Raw genomic sequence first — 19633 nt, 5'->3', positions numbered from 1 at the left:
GGTCTGAGAGATCAGATTAAAGCAGAGGCAGTTTTTGGACAAATGGACATTGCAAAAATTATATTTTTAAACCAGCTGGATCCCCCCCCCCCCCAAAATAAAAAGTTAGTATTTTGCAAAATCGAATTGTGCTTTGTCTTGAAAACATCCCTTGCAATCCAAAACATTCTCATGACCACATAGGATTTCAGCAGAAAGATCTTATTTTTCTTCTCCTGAGGAAGCTGAGAGGTGAAGACTGTTCAAGCCCAAGATTATTGCTGTAAAATAATATTAGCATTGTGATGGTTGTGTCACAGCCGGCTTTGGCGATACCTGCCCTTGCAGCCCTGACTCCCACAGCTCAGCAAACTGTATCACTGATACCATTTACAAGGGATACGTTTGCTCCGATACACAGGTTTAAAAATCTTCCGATGCCGGTAAGCGTGGATAATAAAAAGTTGCTTTTACAGCTCTATCCTTTAAAAGAAGCCAGGTGATGCTTGAGGGTGGCTGACCAAAGCTAGAAAGAGAATCTAAGACCTTTGATTAGATAAATTAAGAGTTGGGCTGGCTCATTACGCTTATAAAATTCATGAGTGATAAAAAGCCAGGATGTTGATTTTATTTTCCATGTTCAGGAAGGACAGGATCTTGTTGGACCAAGTTTTCAGTCTCATCTGTGTATGACCCGGGGCAGGGAGATCATCTCTGCACGCAGTGTTCTGGGACAGCAACCCTTCTCCTTCCTGTGCCGTCAGCCGTGGGTTGCTCCTCCTTCCCTGCTCCCATTGCACACTTAACTCACACACACGCAATTTTTCACTCTCCTCTCTAGGTGGAGGCGCCCCTGTGGATTTTTCTAATCCCAGCTCCTTCTTCCTGATAATTGTTTGTGAGCCGTGTGGAGCGGCTGCATTGACAGCCTGTGAATTTGGTGTGATGCCCATAATCAGCTTGTGAGACGGCGCGGGAGGCCACCCACTGCCCTCAGGACTAGCCGCCACTTAGGGCAGTCAAGAAACACTTAGAAGCCGGAGGAAGTTGGTGCAAAGTAGGGCGAGGGATGGGAGGGGATGGAGCATGGCCAGCTACTTCCTCAGAGGTGAACTGTTTCGGGGAGCCAGGAGCAGGAGGAAAATCACAGTAGATCGGAGGAGCCGGTGATAAACTTCTGTTTGCTGCTTAAAGTTTTTTAATGAAGCGGTGCCTGTCTCTAAAATCTGGATACCTGTGCTCAAAAGCTCCTGTTCCTGCACCTCCTCTTCTCTAATGATTCACAGAGACCAAGTCCAGATACCAGAAGACACCAGAAGAGAGTGGTATGATCACTCAGACTGGAAACCCAGCCTGGGGATTCCTCCATCGAGCCGTTTCCCAAAGGCACAGCCTCGAGCCTTTGGTGTAGCAGAGGCAAAGATGGGCACCCAGTGCCCCTCACCCTGCCTCTGGGCTCAGGAGCACGTGGCAACTGCCAGGTCCTCGCTGACTGCCGCCTTCCAAACCCCTCGTTCTTCTCTGCAGCATTTTCTCTCTTGTTTCACTGGTGTGTCTTTGTTTCCAGCAACTTTGTCCTCATCCGTGCCCTTTCCTTCCGGCCCAGCCCAGCCCCACAGCACCCAGGTGTGGTGTTGCCTCTGTGCAGGATCCAGATTCCTGGAAAACTTGATGCTGAAATAACAGCCTGTTGTCCTGGGCATGGGCCCCTGCCATCCTCCTTTCTCCAGCATCTGCCAGATCAAGTTTCTCTCATTATCAGCATTAATCCCCTCTTTTCCTGCTCATACCTCTCCTGCAATCTTGCTTCTTTCTCAAGATGACACCATTTTCTTCCACTGAAGCATCCAACTATGGGGCTACTGCACTCATCCCTTCTGCAGTCATCTTGGGCATGACTCAAATTTCTTCCTTTCCTTACTCTTGCTTCCCTCTTAACTTCCTTCTCCACTTGGATTGTTATTGCTTTCCCTTCCCTTATACTCCTCCATTCTGTTCTCCTTGACTTGGTAAAGCTCCAGTTGGTAAACAGCCCAGTTTTCCATCTCTCTGCCTCCATCTTCACCTCTCAGCCCTAATGAATGATTTTTTTCCTTCCTTCTCCTAATGCTCTTTTCTTCATTTTGGCTGTATGGGACTCATCAGATCCAATTAGTGTTCTAATTCAGCAATCTGGTGATTTGAGGGCTGAAGGATAAGCTGCTTTGGAGCTAGTCCCTCCTTACAAGTTGACTTTCCAGGTCACTTGGAGCAGCCAGCTCCAACTGCAGTGGTCAGGGTTGCCCCAGTGCTACTGGAGCCTGGGAAAGTTGAATCCCTTAAATCAGTGGAGATCTCACCAACTCAATTAATTAAGTCTAGAGAGATGCTTAGCGATGTTTAGGTGGTGTCATCTGCCAACCTATGTCCACCTTGCTCGCTGGACTCCTAATACTCCTTTATTTTATAAAAAGTCCGTATCAAAATTAAGTGAAATAACTTCTTGAGCTGCTGGTGTATTTACTGCTCTAGAACTGGTTTAGGAGGTGTAGGGTTAGACCTCTATCAAATGGCTCGATCGTTGCCAACTTCAGACATTTAAAAGCCATTTCTCAGGCTTCAAATATCTTAATAGTCATAAAGAAAAAAAAGGGTATTTTTTCAAAATAAAGCAGGGATTTTTTTCAAAAATTCCTGTGCTTTTAACATTCATGTCCTGGTGGACATCAGTTCAGAACTTCTTTGAGACAAGAAGGAAAAGAAAAGGAAACAGAAATCTTGGTTTATTATTACACAGTCACTCTGTGACATTGTCTGATGGAACGGCTTCAAGTACGGCAACACCGCAAACTGTCCTTCTGCCGAGATAACATTGTTGATGCTGAAAACAAAACCAGTAGCAAAATAAATAACAGGGATTCTCAGCAGTTGAAGAAGAGGGAGGGAGGAAGGGCAGAATGCTGCCAGACGTGTAGTAGAGCCCTAGTAAGGTTGCTCTCCCGTTGACAGCGTTCAGCCCCGTTTTTGTGTTGCGGGACGTCAGCAGTCATGGTGTAATGTATCCCCCGTGCCCACCTTGTGGGATGCTCTGTCAGCCAGATCAAGGAAGTGCTCTGGAGAGAGAAACCTCAAAAAACAGGCAGTTTGAAAAAGCTGGATTTGTCCCCTAATCTGGGTCACAGCGCAGGAATATTTTTTAGTCTGGAGAAGAGGAGGCTGAGGGGAGACCTCATGGCCCTCTACAACTGCCTGAAAGGAGGGTGCAGAGAGGGGGGATGAGTCTCTTGAGCCAAGGAACCAGCGGCAGGCCAAGAGGGAATGGCCTCAAGCTGCGCCAGGGCAGGGTCAGACTGGCTCTTAGGAAGTATTTCTTTGCAGAAGGGGTTGTTGGGCGTTGGAATGGGCTGCCCAGGGCAGGGGGGGAGTCCCCATCCCTGGAGGGGTTGAAGAGTCGGGTTGACCCAGCGCTGAGGGATCTGGTGGAGTTGAGAACGGTCAGTTTGAGGTTAATGGTTGGACTGGAGGAGCTTCAAGGGCTTTTCCAACCTAGACGATTCTGTGATTCTGTGATATCTTCATCTGAGCTGCGTCCCCAGAACCCTTTGGTAGTCAGCAGGATTGAATAGGCACTGCTGGGGCTGTTCCACATGAGCACCCATGAATGGCTGTCTTGGGAGGAGAATAAAAACCCTTAAAAAGGCTAATTTCTCTGCCCTGGGCTGCAAAGGCCCATCTGGAGGTACCACATTGAGTGTGATGAATCCCACCTGACTCTGTTTTGTGTTTGTACAGCACCAGCATCGTAGATCCCAGATCTGTGACTCAGGCTGTAGGCAGGGTGATGATGATGATAATAATAATAATAAATAATAAAAAATACAATAATACTCCTGCAGTTGTTTTGTTAAGGATGAATTTGCCTCGATAGTCACTGCTCTTTGGCCAGCCCCATGGAGTTAAACTCATTAAGCTCTCTTTACTGATGGTGGTCTGAGGTTGAGGAGTACCTGCTCCTTGTTGGAGCTCTCCTTGACCTGTTTACCCTCACTCCACTTTGTGACCTGCGGGAAAGAGTTCACAGATTGGCTAAAGCAGTTTCAAAACTGTAAAAAACAAACCCTCATTAGTTTCCTAAATCTAGTCCTTGTGTTGGGAATTTGGGAGATTGGATTTAAATCTATAGCAACATTTAATTTCATATTCACAGCGGGGTGGTTGCTGTAAGTGGAGGAGCGAGTTCATCTGCAACACCAAATTGAATCTGAAAGTAAAATGCTTTTATTACCACTAGCCTCACAGCGGTGTCTCTCCTGGGCTCGGCTGCATCTTTTTTGTTTCAAAAGCTGCTGCTCTTCCACTTCACGGTCAAATCCTTCCATCAAACCTACAAGCAGAGGTTGAAAACCCAACAAAATTTGTCATCTACACTGATGAGCTGTATCCAGGCTATAAATACCCAAATCCATGGGGCAGCACTAGCAAAGCCATGCTTAAGACTGTCTTAGCTTTACTCTTAAAGCCACTCGTTTTCGACTGCTTTAGTTTCTGGAAGCATTCAAATTTTGCAAATACGGATCCCAGAACTTGGAAAATATAAAAAAAAAAATCATTCAGTCATTTTTTGAAGAGGAAAAAAAATTAAGATGAAAATGCTTATTCTTGCTTAGACTAAGAAGAACCGCTGTGGCTCTGCTGGGCTCGACGCTAGTTGCAGTGGCCGAGGAGAGGAGGAAGGGTTCCTGCTTGGGGTCCTGGTGAAAGCCGCGTGGGGCTCTGGAAGCGCTCCACGGGTTTTGAAAACCAGCACTCTGCTTATGCAGGGCTTACCCAGCAGTTCTGCTTCTCAACATCTTCCTCTCAGCCTCCAAAAAGACGAGATGCACTGCGGATGCATGTATAATGTAGCAGCTTGCAAAATATGTTCTCTCATGCTTTTCTTTTCTTTTCTTTTCTTTTTTTTTTTTTTTTTAAAAAAAGCCCCCAAATCACTATTTGCTGTCAGGTTTTTGGCTTTGGCTGAATTTTTTTTTTTTTTTTTTTAAATTTTGCTGCATTTTTGGCTGAAAACTTTTTGGCCAGGCGTTGCTAAAGACTTCCATTTTCGGCCTAAAATTCCCGGTTTGGGGCTGTTGGGTTTTGTTTGCGCGTTTGGGTTTTTTTGGATGACGAAGAGAAAATATTGTGAGGGAGAGTAATTTGAAGACAGAAGTCATTCCCTGCGAGTGGGGTTGTTTAATTAATAACCCCAGTTCTGCTCGAAACAAATTTTGATGGAAATTCTCCGACTATCACTACTATCCAACCACGCTGAGGCTGACGAGGCAGCGACTCTCCTCCGTGCCGTTTATATTAACATACGCAATGACTTAGTTCTCTGCAAAACTGTGGAGAGCTCTGCATTATTCAAGTGTTGGAGGAGGCAACAAAAAAATGATCCGTGGTTATAATAAACTGCCTGCTAGCTCTTGTTTCTATTAATAGCTCCTTTATAGCCCAAATGTTTGCATTGGAGTGGGGTGGTGTGGTTTGCACAGCCCCTGGGAGGAGGAATGAATTGTGTTGGGCCAACCACCACCCCTGATATTTGGCTTTTTTCCCAGCTGGGTGAGGACTCCCAGCCCCGATGATTTTGTGCTGAATGGGGAAAATGCCAGTGAACTGGGTAAAAATGCAGCTAAGGGCATTTCCAGGAGGACTGAACAGTGTTGCAGTGGTTTCCAGCTTGTCTTTTAGCTGGAAAGGGTTTAAACTTAATGGCTGGGTTCAACCCAATGGTTGGGTTCAACCCTTCATTTAAACCTGATGGTTGGGTTCAACTCAACGGTTGGGTTCAACTCTTCATTTAAGCCCAACAGTTGGGTTCAACCCTTCATTGAATAAAGAGTTGAACCCAACACAGCTAAACCCTGCGGTGTGTGGGGTGTTTAGTTCTCAAACACTTCTGCATGGGGAGAGACCCCAGCCTGTCCCCCTGAAGAGCTCTGCTGCTGTCTGCAAGCTGTGGCATCTGCCCTGCTCCTTGTAGCTAAATGTTTCTGCTTCTCTGTTTTTTTTGTTGTTTGTTTTTTTTTTTTTCCTATTCAAAGGTGGGCCTTAATGTTCTGGTTCAGAGAGCAAACAAGTTTACCCCCGCCACTCGTCTCTTGATCCAGAGGTTTGTGCCATTCCCTGCTGTCGGTAAGAAATAACACCTTTTCTTTATATTCAAAGTGTTGGCTGTAAATCTACCGGTGGCTAAAAGCAACTGGGATGAGCACCTAACTCCTGCCTTCCTGCTTTACGCCGTCACTGCTGTCTCCCCTCGGCGGTGGGTCCCTGCGTCGGTGCAGACAGTGATGGGATGGTGCAAAGCAGCATTTTGGCAGGAAAATGATGCAAAGCTGCTGGCGGAGGCAGCTCCCGAGGCTTTATGAAGCTGCACTTTCCACTCTCCAGCAGTTTAAAAAATAATCAGCGTTGACTGGTCCTTGACCGGCCAAATTTGAGAGCATTTAATTTGCAAGATCTGGTTTGAATCATGTCAAATCAAATCTTCAAGTGGTAGCATTAGGGTTTTTTTACAATAAAAATGAAATTAAATGCTCCTGCTCTGAATATGCAGATTTCTAAGAGCCACTGATTAAAAAAAGACCAAAGTGTGTGAAGAATTAAGACTGCTGCTGACTTGCTGGAGCACAAAATAAACCCTTCTGCATTTTATCAGCTAACTGCTCGGTGTCTGAGGAGAGGGACATGCTGGACTCGGCCTTTGCTGAAGCCAGTGGTTACAACAAACAATGAGTTATTTTAGCTGTGAAGAAATCGCCAGTGGCGTTAGGGTAACTCTTTATGTAAGCTTGTTTATTTATAAAGATGGTGCAAAAATTGTCCAAGCATAGAGGAAATCAGAAACAAAGAGGCTTCGCTCACTGTGGCACGTCCCTTTTCAACTGTGTTAATGCAAAACTTTCCTTTAAGCTTTTCCCTTTGCTGTGCGAGGACCACGTCCTCAGAGCTTTGCTCGAGGATGCTGAGCCTCTTTCCCTAGTTGTTGCTCTCGGTTTCTCCGGTCTTTCTGCTCCTTTTTTTTACAGAGAGCTGGTTGCTCTGACCCTCCAGCCTTCAGTTCCCGAGTTGCTGGGTTTCTTTGCCTTTTTCTGCCAGAAAAAACAGCTGCTTACCTTGTCTGCAGAGCAGGGGGTGACGGGAATTGTGGTCTGTAGGTTGCACTCGATCTTGTGTCTGAGCACTTTGCTTGTACAAAGGGGATCTGTGGACGTTATTATTGTTTTCCTGGAACTTTCCTGGAATATATTTTTAGTGGGTTTCAGCTTTCTTTTGGTTTTTATAACCAAGAGGGCACTAGAGGTGAGCACAAGACCCGGGAGGCAGCTCTGAGGCTGGGTTTGAGTCAGAGATGCCTGCGGGAAGTCTTCGCCGCTGGGTTGATCTATTTTCACACCAAGGTGTAAGGAGAAAGAGGTTACGCTTGTGTCGGCATTGATTGAGGACCCGTAATTAATTTGTTTAGCCCATAATTAATTCTCTAGTTCTTATTTTATTTGTGTACTGTCATGCTTCGTTATGTGCCAGGACATCAGGAATCCTCCCACTAATTGCTGTTTTGTGGTTTTGAAAGCTGCGAGTGATTGGTTTGCAGACCTGGACAAACTGTTTAATTAAGATGCGTCTTCCCATCGCTTTTGAACCACCAGCCCCCTGCAAAAGGGCAGAATTTCACTCTTTCTACATGAAAAGCCAGACGCTGGTGTAAAGCTCTTGCTCCACTACCATTTAGCAGTTTTCCCCCCTGGCCCTTCCCTGCCTCCCTCTCCCACTGACCTCAGCTGAGTTGTGCTGGTTGGTAGCAGCTGGAAAACTGGAGGTGTGCATCAAAGCTTGGTGGTCTCTCATCCCAAGGAGATGCAGACTCAGGGAAGTGGCACTGGAGCAGGGTGCTGAGAGATTGTGCTGCACCCTCACCCTCCGCTAAAAGTAATTTGTAGTAGCTGGAAATCACAAGTTGTCCAAAAAATCCTCCCCTGCCTCAGAGGACGGATACAGGAAACAAACCCAGGTGGAACAGCTCATGGAAATGGCCAAGGTTGTGCGTAACCAGCGTCTGGCTTGTTGTAAAAGGTGTTTGTGCTTGATGTTGGCCACCCTGGAGCATCATCTGGGTGGTGAAGTTGTTCTCCATGAAGGTTTTTGGTGCAGGAGAAGGGGAGGAGTGTGTCTGCACTGTGTTCTGCAGAGCCGTGATTCCCCAATTGGAGCAAGAAGGGCCTCGACCCTTCCTCAGAGATGTAGGTGGTGAAGGATATCGATGCCCAGGGTTATTGCAGGGAACCCAATTTACCCTCTTCTTCCCAAGGACTGAGTGTGGATAGCTGTCACGAAGGTAAGGGGTGTCGCTGGTGGCGGTGTGCTTTGTACTGGAGATGTACATGGCTAAAAAAACCACAGAAAACCCCCAAACCTGATCTGAAGGAAGTTAAAACTGGTAGAAAGATACCTGTTGGAGGGAAGGGAGGTGAGGAGGATGAAGAATTTCTTCTCCTTGGGTTTTTTTTTTTTTTTTTGTGCGTGGGGTTAAAATTGTTAAATGTGTTTAAGTGGTGCATGAGGACGTATTTGGTGTGTGGAGAGCACCCTGGTTTAGAAAGGATATATATACACTTATAGAAGTAGGGTGGTGGGTTGCTTTTGTATCTGAACCCGGTTTCCAACATGTCACTCAGTATTTTCACAGAAGTGGCTTCCAGGCTATATTATCACAATTTCTTTCCAAATTCTGAAAATCAAATTGTCTACACATATATTTATTTATTTCTCCTTCCCCCCCTGTATTTGCGACGTCCATAAAATCCAAGTTCCCCCATAACTAGCAGCATTTTCTGCTTTCTCAGAAAGCAGAACGGGAGCAGCTAAGACCATTGCTTTCTCAGACGAACGGGCTGGAATCAGGTTTTAAATTTGGGACAATGAAACCCCAATAAGGTCCAGAGACTTGGGAGAAGCATCTAGCTGCGGTGGGGAGGGCTTCAGGTTTGGACACCCCGTCACGAGTCTCACAAGAGCCTTGTGCTGGTGCGTCCTGGCTTGACCAGAGCGTCTCTGCTGGTGTGTTTTGATATGTTCAGTCTTGACTGATAGCTAGAAGGACAGGGCATGTGAGTGTTAAAAAAGAACAAAAAAAGGGGGGCTAAACTTGCTTTAAATGAAATGCCTGTTTTCTTTTTTATCTTGGATTAAGGAGCTGAAGGGTTGATAACACAGATATTTTGATAGATAGGAAGACTGGTCCAGTAGTTCGAATATTAAAGAGAGAGACAGAGTGTGCGTGTGTGTATGTTCCTCTTATTCTCGAGTGTAAGGAGCATTTGTCACCACAAATCATCCTTGATTGCAGAGAGCTGCATTCGTATAGGGCTCACCCACCCACCACCCTCAAAAAATTAGACATTTGTTATATGACATGAATTGAGATTAATTAGCGAATATTAACCCATCAAGCAGTACAGAAACACATTTTTGGAAGCAGTGGTACTTGCAGCAACAGTGAGTTTGTATTAGCTCTGGTTGGAAAGTTTGCAACAAAATGTGGTGGTTGGGGGGGGGGAGTTGCTGGAAAATGCCAGTTTGTCAAACCCAAAACTTTTGTAGGAATTAGCAGCTTTTCTTTGGAAAAATTTAAGAAGTGCCTGGGCCCTGGAGAGGAGGTGCACCTGGGAAGGATGTTTCTCAACCCCCACTCTTAACACATTACTTGAGGAGCAGAGTTTGGGGTCATCTCGAGAAGGCTACAAAAGCCACGGGCTGGGCAAGGGGGGATTGTCAGAAAGGGTCCCAGACCTGCTTCCACCTCTGCCATGAATGCAGGGCTGAGATCTGGGAAATGTCAGTTGGGAACCAGAGCCACCCAAAGTACTGCTGGTTTGTGTCATAGTTCAAAAAAATAATGTTAAAGCAAAGAAAGGGGTCTCTAACTCTAGAAAATAAGCCCACAGAGCCATTTTTCCCCTAAAACAGGTGAAATAAGGGCAAATAGTCAGCAAGACCCTCACTAATGGGATACGTGTCCATGGAAGCAACCCAACTTTGTCTTATTTGATTAAAAAAAATAATTCTCTCCTCTTAAGAGCTCAGATCTAAGCAGTCCTTCAGAGCTCAGTGAAATCCCTTGCAGTGTATTTCCATCATACCTGCTAAAATCTGTTATTTAAGAAGAGTTTGTCTGCTGGCCTAGTAAGGGGAGTTAAGACCCGCTCTGGGATGTACCATCGGAAGAGGCAGCTGCCAATCAGCAGTGCCTGGTTGGCTAAGACCAATTGGCCGCCCAGTACAAGGACCTGTTTTGACTTAGATGAGATGTTGGGGGATATAGTGTAGGGGAGAGCTTTGTAGAGTAGGGCTGAGGGTTGGACTCGATGATCCCGAGGGGCTTTTCCAACCTGAATGATTCTGTGATTCTGTGACTTAGTAGATCGAAATGTCGGGTGAAGGATCGCTATGGAGGGGGGGAGCGTGTGCGAACAGCAACGTCTGGAAATGCTGGTGTTTCTTTGCGTCAATACGTTTCTGTTTGTGACAGCAGATCCTTTTGCGAGTAAAAGAAAATTATCTTGGTTATTATTCTCTGCTTAAGAATCACATCTTTGTCTTACTGTAAGAGTGGCTCCTTGACTTGCAGAAGCTTCTTGGCAGCTTGATGCAAGAAAAGCTGAAGGGCTGTCACGGCGAACAGAAGCCTGCCATTTGGTATTGACCAGGGCTGCGTTGCTAATCATCATGCTTTTCTCATCCTCAGCTAGTGCCAATATCTGCAATGTTGTCCTGATGAGGCACACAGAGCTGGAAGAAGGAATTGATGTTTTGGACAGTAACGGAAACATTGTCGGGTCTTCCAGAATTGCTGCAAAACATGTACGTACCTGTGATGTTCCTGGCCAGCACTGGGGTGAGCTTGTACACAGCTGGCCTTCTGGCTCAACAAATCCCACAGCCGTAGGAATTGATGACTTAAAAGAGCTAGAAATAGATGAGCTTTACCCATCATGAAGGAAGAACGAAACAAGGAAACTTAATGCCTACGTTGTACCCACCGTGCGGTTGCGTAGCCCCAAAACTGAGTGTGCTGGTGGACACAGGCTGGTGTCGAGCAGGGAAGTTCCGTGACTGACCTTGGTGGTTTGGAGGGGCGCAGATTGACATCAGGAAGATCCTGTACTACCCTGATGCTTTCACAGCCATAGGATTTCTTTGTGGAAACTTGTAAGCAGTTCATGTTGAATATGAAGCAAAGATAACTTACACCTTTTTCCAAATGAGGAAGACTTCATTTTCGAGCTGAGTAGCTTTTTAACCCTTGCCATGTCCAAACTGCATTACAATTGCCAACCCAAGCGTTGTGAGGGTAGCCAGATGTTTTTATCCTCGTCCTAACACCTGCTCTGTTTTCCCCCGTCACCTTCCACTCTCTGCCATCTGCCTGCAATTATTCCCTTTTCTTCCCTTCTTAGATAGTTTTGTCTTCTGAGCATCATCTGATTGTCTGAGGCATGTTGTTTCCAAGTGGGCTTTAATCTGAAATGTAAAGCATGTACCGAAGCACACGCCCAGGCAGAGGAGTTAATAATATAATGCTTGGCATTTCTCTCACTCCTTCTGTCCAAGGCTCTTAAGGCACTTCATAGACAGCAATTAATGTACAGATTCACAGTCCTCGGCAAGAAATGGGAGATCTCTAATATCTCTCCATATTGTTGTATAACAGGGAGATTAAAACAATCTGTTGAAGGGCTCGGAGATACTTATTTGAGCCAGTTTTCCTCACTTACATTAACTGGCTTCAGGACCCAGCTTCCCCTCTCCATCCTAATGGTCGAGGGGAAGACAGACAACATAGAAAATAAATATTAAAAGTGAAGGTACTGCAAGTGTGATTTACATGCATTTTAAACAAATTTGGACTTCTGAGAACTTCTGCTCAGCTGCCATCTAATCCCAGTCCTTCTTCCCAAATAGTTTAGTACTGAGTTTTGTCGTGTAAAATTTGGCAGATCCTCAGTGTACCACATCTGTGCCTCTCAGACCTCCTCCCACTTGGAAGGAGTGAGTGCTCCCAAGCCTTCATCATTTGCATCCAAAATCTGTAGTATCCTTTGCCTACATCTGCCAAAGCCCCATGCGTGGTCGCAGTGCTTGGGGCATCCCATGTGGGTGCTGGCAAAGGTGGTTGGAAGAGAGACATGAAGACACCGTGGTGGTGATACACCTTGCTAGAGTGCTCCTGATCTTCTCTAGGTCTCATCTCAGGGTAATTTATACAAATCTCGCTGCTTTGTTTGCTGCTTCCTGCTGCCAGGGAGAAAGCACGAGTGGAGGGACAACTGTAGCTCCACAGTTGGGCGTCCTCCTGGGAGAGCAAAACCCTGTGTGTGATGCTTTGCAATAAACCACCAGTGATTCAAAACCAGAAACAAGTCTTGGAGCAGACAATGAAAAACAGAAACAAGTCTTGGAGCAGACAATGAGGTGCTGCGTTGCCCCAGCACGTAACTGAAATTGAAACTCAGTTGACGGAGGAAGGGTTGAAGCTGCTGCTCAGCCCATACTGAGATATTTCACCTTACAACACCTTCCAGGCAGCTGTTTGGCCTCTCTTTCTTCCTCCAGGCAGCACTAACATGTTTGCGTAGGAATACGAGGAGATGTTGGAGCACTTTTGGCCACATGAAGTGAAATCGGGGAAGCTATTAGGTGTCTCTGTTTACTCCACTGGATTTATGACCAAGCATGGGCTCCAGCCCATTATTTGTAGCAACGGAGTGAAAATAGGTTGTATGCAAATAGCTGATAGCAAAGTTGAAAGTGTGTGTTGATACATTCATTCACATATGCGACAGAAGAAAGGCCAGCCAAACCATTTCTGTGCCCACGTGTTGATTGCTAAGCGAAGGTACATCCTGAGATTTGTTTTAAATGTCTTGGGTTTGTTTGTTTTTCCTTTTCAGGCACTGCTAGAAACGGCCCTGACTAGAGTGGTCCTGCCAATGCCTATACTGGTTCTACCTCCAATTATTATGTCCATACTGGAAAAGTAAGTGTTGGGTAATATAAAGGGTGGGGGCTTTTCAAGGGGAAGGGAGAAAAGATCCTCATTAGGTGTTAATTCATTGATATTTCTTAGTGTTGGTCCATCAAAGACTCTTTTTGCTTATTAAAATTTTCATGTTCTGTCATTTTTAAGCATTGTTGTAGGCTGTTGAAGTGTTGCATTGATGTGGTTATTTTAAACCATTTTTCTGAGACCCCAGCAGTTCAAATAACCCTATTCTGTAGGGTCAACGTGAGCCAAAACTCTCTGAATTCAGCAGAAAAGTGTCTGTTAAGTTTTCAGTCCTCCACTTAGCAAACATTAGAGCTGCCACATGGGATCAGACAAAAGGGCTTGGCTCGTGTTCAGCCAGTGATAGGGAGTGTGGGGACCACGCACCGCATCCAGACCACCTTGGCCACTGTTGGACTTGTTTATGCCCTGTTTGAACTCGCTTGTACTTTCTTTCAGTAACATCCTGTGGCTTGGACATCCCCAGAAGAATATATGTTTCACAAATTGTGCAGAAATTTGCTTTCCATCACTGTTTAAGCCAGATTCTCTCCTGGCAGATGTCTCCGTGGAGCATCAGTGCGAGGAGAGTTGGCAGGAAAGGGCAGGGTTATTATTTCCTGTCTAATTATCTCCTATCAGAGTTCTTAATAGCAAAAAAACGCAAACTGCCCTGTCCATGGGCCATTTTCCCACCTTGCTTTCCAACACCTCTGCTTTGTGAGCCTCCTTGGAGCTGTTGGGTACCCCTGGCTCCTTAGGACACCCATCAGGGGCTCATTGGGTGTGAATGATCCGTGGGGTGGGGATCACCTTGCCAACCCCTGGAGCCTGATTAGTGCATTGAAAGATGGGGGTACTAAAGGGCTTGCTACCTTTGTCCAGACAGCCAAGCTGGAAGCACTCTTTAAACAAATCTGTTGATAATGGCTGCTCTAAAGCACTCCACTGACAAAGTAAATAGCTATTAGTACAATTAGGGATTGACCCATAACTTTGGTTAGCCTTGTTTACCCTTGTAGAAACACCCCTGGGCAATTTTCTCTCCTTAACGGAAGGGTCATAGCTGCTTCTGTACATTTGGAGACTGATTTTTAACATCTAAATTTAAAAATATAGTCTGGTAACCCTCTAGCACCTAGAGGCTCTCTCGCCAAGATCAGTTCCTCCCATGGCCTGGGTGTGGGGAGAAACAGGGCAACGAACTTTTGGGAACCCTAAAGTAAGTTCTTTCAGCTCTTTTTGGCCAAAATACACAGTTTTCCTCCCCTTTTAAAGGGACTGTGGCCGTTCCCTGCAGCAGGGCACAGTCTTGGTAGCACTTGCTGCTGGCCACTGTTTGGAGGCGGCTGCTGGAGACACACAGGGACAAGGGGTAGATTCCAGTCCCCCTAATTTTGTGCAAAGCATTTGATTTTCACTTCATGCTCCTCCATGACAAAAGCTCTGCAGCCTCTTTCCTGCTCCCAGACCGATGCACCCACACAGTCCTCCAGCCCATGGTCTACCTGCAGGAGAGGTGCTCAGGAGTGACCGTGTCTTACTCTGGAGTATCTTACTCTGGAGTACTTACTCAGGGCTTGCTCAAAGTCATGTGCAAGAACAGGGATTGTCACTTATCTGTGTACCCCGGCGTCTTGGCAGCTTCCCCGCTTCAAATTCAGACGCGTGATTCTAGCCTTTATAATCCCATCAAAGCTGCTTTGCTGTTGTCAGTTGAGAGGACTTCTGTTTTCATCTGTCCACATGCCAGACACTTCAGAAATGCCACCGATTTGTGATGTTCTTACTACAGAGCTCTTTCTTTTCGCCTTTCTGTCACGCTGAGGCTCTGCGTGTGTTACCGCTGGCTTAACGCGGGCCCTGGTTCCAGTCTAACCCTACCTTGGTGATTAGCTCATCCAAGAAGGATCACCCCCGAAGACAAACTATTTTACTGCTGTAATTCAGAGGATCCTTGATATTCTGGTTATCAATGTGAACAGACAAAAATCTTTACGTGCAAAAATTCGAAGTTTGTAGAAAGCTGCTCTAGAAATGATTGTCTCCAACGGGAAGCACTGAGGACCATCATGGGTCTTGCTAAACATCCACAAGCTTAAATAAAACTAATAGCAAAATCTGCTTCGTACTTGGGGGCATCGTAATTTCTTGTATTGATATGAGTTTTACTAAATGCACCTGTGCTCTGTGCAGGACTTGTAGAAACTAATTTTATCTGTCAAGCAAATGTGGACATAGAGGAGTTTGTCTTCAAAATGTCATCATTTTAACTAATAGAAAGACTTAATTCAGGCGTGTGAGCATACTTTCCTTCCCACCACCCCCAAATGAAACTGTCGATATAAAAATATCTGGGCGCTGCTTTTGCCTGCCTGAATTCTCCTTAGAGCTTTGTGCCTGTACTGTTTCATTTTCCATCAAATATCTTTGGATTCCTGGAAGCCTGTGAGTGAGAAACAGCAGGGATAGGGAGTGGGGTGCGGTTTGGCCATGCAGCTAGAGGTGGAGGTATCGCTGTAGGACATGGAAGCATCCTCTGGACATGGAGATCATCCTTCCCATAGCCGAGGGATTCGCAGTCCGGGTGTTGACTCCCAGATCTTTTAAAGTGGTGACTGCAGGACAAGTCAGAGGTGAAAAAAACTTGGAGCATTTGGTGAAAAGTTCAACTTTTTAAATTTCGTAGAATTTTAGTTAGACTAGGGTGTTTTTAATGGGAGTCATACCAAGGCATGCATTATCAATTTATTTATAGAAATCCTTACAGTGTCTATAAATGAGAAAGACAAGAGTGACGGCTTATTATTTGGAGGCTGGAGATCTGGAATCAGAAGTCGCAATCTGGATCCTCTACTAAATCATTTGCATTTGGGGTTGTGGCGAAGGAGGAGAGCGATTCTCCTGCCTCACGTTTAAGTCCGGGTGGAAGTGGGTGACAGTGCTGCAGTTGGGTGGGAGTTACACCACCCCGGGGAGCAAGCTCCGTGCTCCCAGCAGTGGTTTTCAGATTCATGAAGAACTCGCTCCCTCGTTTTCCTCTTGGTAGTCAAAAAGTTTATTTTAAGTGGCCAGTTCCTGGTCGTCGTCTTTCCACTTGGATCCAGGTCTTTCCTCTCTCTCAGCCATCTCTCCATCTGCATGTTTTAACTCCCCCAGCTGCCTCTCTCGTCTCTTGTGCCATTTTTTTCAGCTCTCTTGGCTTATCTCGTCTCTTTGCCTGCTGTGTATTTTAACTCCCAGGGCCGCCTTCTCTGCTCTCCAAGTAATTCAATGTTACCTCCCACTGCTGAGCTCCGCAGCGCGCCATTCTTTCCCCATGTTTCATGCATTTCCTGCTGCTTGGACGCTCTGTTGAAGCAGCTAACATATAGAATCAATGTTTATTTTGAGACTACATATGCCATGCGGGGAACACGGTGTCAGTTATTTTGTGCAGATGTATTCTCATTTAAGTTTTATAAATAATATCTGTGTTGGCAACTTTAATACGGAAAAATATTGGTTTCACATTGTCTATGAGACGAAGACGACTCATCTATGGGATGTAGCCGGCTTTGGAGCAGACAATGGAAACTTCATAAGTACCTCCATGTCACCGATGTGTGGGGACAACGATATCCACTGCATTAAGTTGGGCTTCTTGTCCCTTTTCCCCTTATTCAGATGGTTCTGTGAATCCTTTTATCTGGTAGTTATGATGAAATTTGGGAAATGGTGCAGGTTTCTCCCAGCCATCACCCAAGACTTCTCCAGTAGCCTTTGTCCAGCTTCCGACTCCTTGCAGAGTTGAAGCCCATCACGCAGCTGGTCTATGTGTAGACCACCCAGGTCTGCGTGGAAGTGCAACCTCAGGTTCCCTTGTAGGCTGAGCTTAGTGGTGGGAGAGCCCAAATCCAGTGGTTCTTGGTTCATGTGGTCTGGACAAGTGGTGATCAAGCTCAGTCCACCAGCACTGTCTGCTGTGGACACTCTGAGCTAATAGCTGGCAGTGGAACTTGAAGAACATAAGCTCTTCTTAACTCCTTATCTTAAAGCCTCTTCTCTGCCTCACAGTCCAAGCAACCTCGGAGGGTCTGAAGCGCAGCAGGAGGTCTGAGGATGGGCTCCAAGAGCTCATGTAGGTCAGACTAGACAGGCGGAAGCCCTGGAGCTGACTGTGCAGCGTTTATGGAGGAGAGAGAAAGCTGGGGCTGTTGGCAATGGGCAAGAGCTGAGAGAGAAGCGGGGAGCAGAATAGTTGTGTCCATAAAAGGGGAGCGTTTCTACTCTTTCTTCATCTCCACATCCTCCTGGTCTTGTGGCAGAGCTGCCACAGCATGTCAGCATCCTTGGGGCTGTTTTCCTGTAGAGCTCATAAAATTAGGGTGCTCCCAGGGCGGATCAACATTACAGAGCTGCTCTGGCTTAGCTAAGTCAGTCTAGACATGCAAAATAGCTTCTCCTGATGGATACCCATTTCTCAGCCCATTGTTTTGTGGTGCAGGAAAGGTGTTTTCTTCAGCTTAAACCATGTTTTTCACTGCAGAAATGTGTGTGAGGTAGAAGGTCCTCCTGGATCTCATGTTCACAGCCTTTTGCTAGGCATATTCTTCTTTTGACAGTGTGTGAAGAACATTTCCTACAGGTGCTCTTCCTCCTCTGGAAGCGCAAAGTCTCTCTGTCCAGCTAAACCCTCGCTGAAATTTGTTTAAACTAAACAGCTGCCAGCAGTGACACCTTAAACTGCTGTGGCTGTTTCCAGAGTAAACATTGAAACTGCTCCTTTAATTATGTCAATCAAGTACAAAAATCCCCCAACCTCACTCGCTTTGCATCTGCTGTGTCCTCTGGAGGGGGCACTGGGGCTACAGCCAAGAGCAGGAGATGCTCCTTGGGGAGGACAGCGGCGGCCTGGCTGGACAGGACAGCAGACAGAGCTACTGGTTGCTAGAAGAGCTCAGGATTCCCAAAATGAGTGAGAAAAGCTCAGAAACACCCTCTGCGGATAGCAGGGACCTAACGAGCTCTCTGAAGCAGAGCCGTGGTACGGTGCCCGCTCTGGGAGGTTCTCAGGGGAACTGGGATCTGAGGGAGGACAACCACCTCAAAGTTTGTTTTCACATTGGAGTGTTTTGAACCCCGGGCTCTGAGGAGCCTGGGATGCCTCGGGATAGCTGGAGCTTCAGCCTCCAGCGCTTTCCTTACCCCGCCGGCATCCTCAGCGTCTTGCGATGTATGTATTAGCTTTGAACCTGTTTATACCAAACACTACAGAAACCCCACAGAATCTGTCAGCTGGGAGACTTTGGTTAACTCCTGTCATATTTAGTTTAGCATCTGACACCTCCTTCTAGACAAATACAGCTCTGGTTCACTGAACCTGATAACTCCTTTTTAGTACAGCAACTGACTTCCATATGGAATAAATTACAGTACCTCTTGAAAAACGCCAGAGGCAGCTGCCAAATTATGCAAAATTTAAACCACTAATGAACAATGTGATGAAAGTTGAATGAAGGTGTATTTACAAGATCTACAACACACTGTCTCTGCGGAGCAGATGTACTGTCTGTACAAGTATGCGTGTGTCTGTGTATATACCTACGTACATGCACACTCATGCATATTGAAATGTTATCCGTAAGGTCTAGCTTTAGGTATATCTGCTAACAGTAAGCACTACCTAGGATCAGTAAACGAGAAGCTCCCCAGTGTGTTACTGCCTCTTTAATATCCGCTAAGCAAATTTTATGAAGGCAAATTGCAGAAAGAATAGGCATTTGGGGCTTTTGAAGGGGGGTAAAGAAACAAATCTTTAAAAAAAAAAAAAAAAAAAAGAAGAAAAAAGAGAGAGGAGGAGGGAAGTCTTGCAAAAATACATGTTCTTTGCCATCCAAAGGTTGATGTATAAACACGGATCGCTTGTACTAGCAAGGCAGACCACTGGTGCCAAAAATTTAGCTTCTAAAATTGGGAACAATAAAGCATACATCATATTGTCTTCCTGCAGATTTCTGCTCTGAGACCTTCTCTTGGTGCAGGCTTTTCCATCCCGAATTGTCTAACCTGAGTGCCACAGTTTAGTTCACCAGAGCCTGGCTGGTCCTGTCCTGCATACATGGTGACGGTCTGTAAATCTACTGTTATCGTGTGAAAATAACTTCAAATACTGCAGAATTGCTGGTAGGGCAAGGTGATATTTGCTCCTGTGAACATAGCAGTCTGCTTCAGAAGATGCCAGTGGCCAAGTTGGGCTGTCAGGGGGATCTGAAAGTCCAGGCCCCCACTTCCCTGCTCAAACCCCTTGGCAGAGCACACAGGACAGCGTTGTAAACTAATTCACTCTCCAACAAATGGATATTATTATTATTTATTTTTAATCTGCTGTAACACTCTGCAATTAAACCCTTTGGAATCATCTAATCATTCACTTCCGCTGGGGGGCTAATGGGTGAAAAGAGGGTTTTCGATTGCGTTTGACAGCTAACAAAATGCAGCATGCAATATTTAATATTCTTCTGAGATCTGTGTCGAGAGCAAAGATCCTAGGGACAGAAGAGAAGTGGACCTCTCGACTAATTATGAGTCATTTATTCTGAACCA

At 45.8% G+C, this 19633-nt stretch overlaps 1 protein-coding gene across 8 annotated transcripts in view; it reads left to right on the top strand.

Annotated features, from left to right (window-relative positions):
* Nucleotides 1-19633, top strand: part of SFXN5 (sideroflexin 5) — a 107001-nt gene that overhangs the window by 62237 nt on the left and 25131 nt on the right. For 6 of the 8 annotated variants that reach the window (XM_074821766.1, XM_074821763.1, XM_074821764.1 and 3 more), the window contains 3 exons: nucleotides 6045-6135; nucleotides 10748-10863; nucleotides 12954-13039. In XM_074821766.1, the coding sequence (XP_074677867.1) occupies nucleotides 6045-6135; nucleotides 10748-10863; nucleotides 12954-13039 (293 nt within the window). The remainder of the gene's footprint in view (nucleotides 1-6044; nucleotides 6136-10747; nucleotides 10864-12953; nucleotides 13040-19633) is intronic. The other 2 variants (XM_074821759.1, XM_074821765.1) reach the window with 1 other exon arrangement.

This window comes from Strix aluco, chromosome 4, assembly GCF_031877795.1.
Source record: "Strix aluco isolate bStrAlu1 chromosome 4, bStrAlu1.hap1, whole genome shotgun sequence".
Classification (NCBI taxonomy): Eukaryota; Metazoa; Chordata; class Aves; order Strigiformes; family Strigidae; genus Strix; species Strix aluco.
The sequence above is the reverse complement of the archived record's forward strand: the minus strand, read 5'-3'. Positions and strand labels throughout refer to the sequence as shown.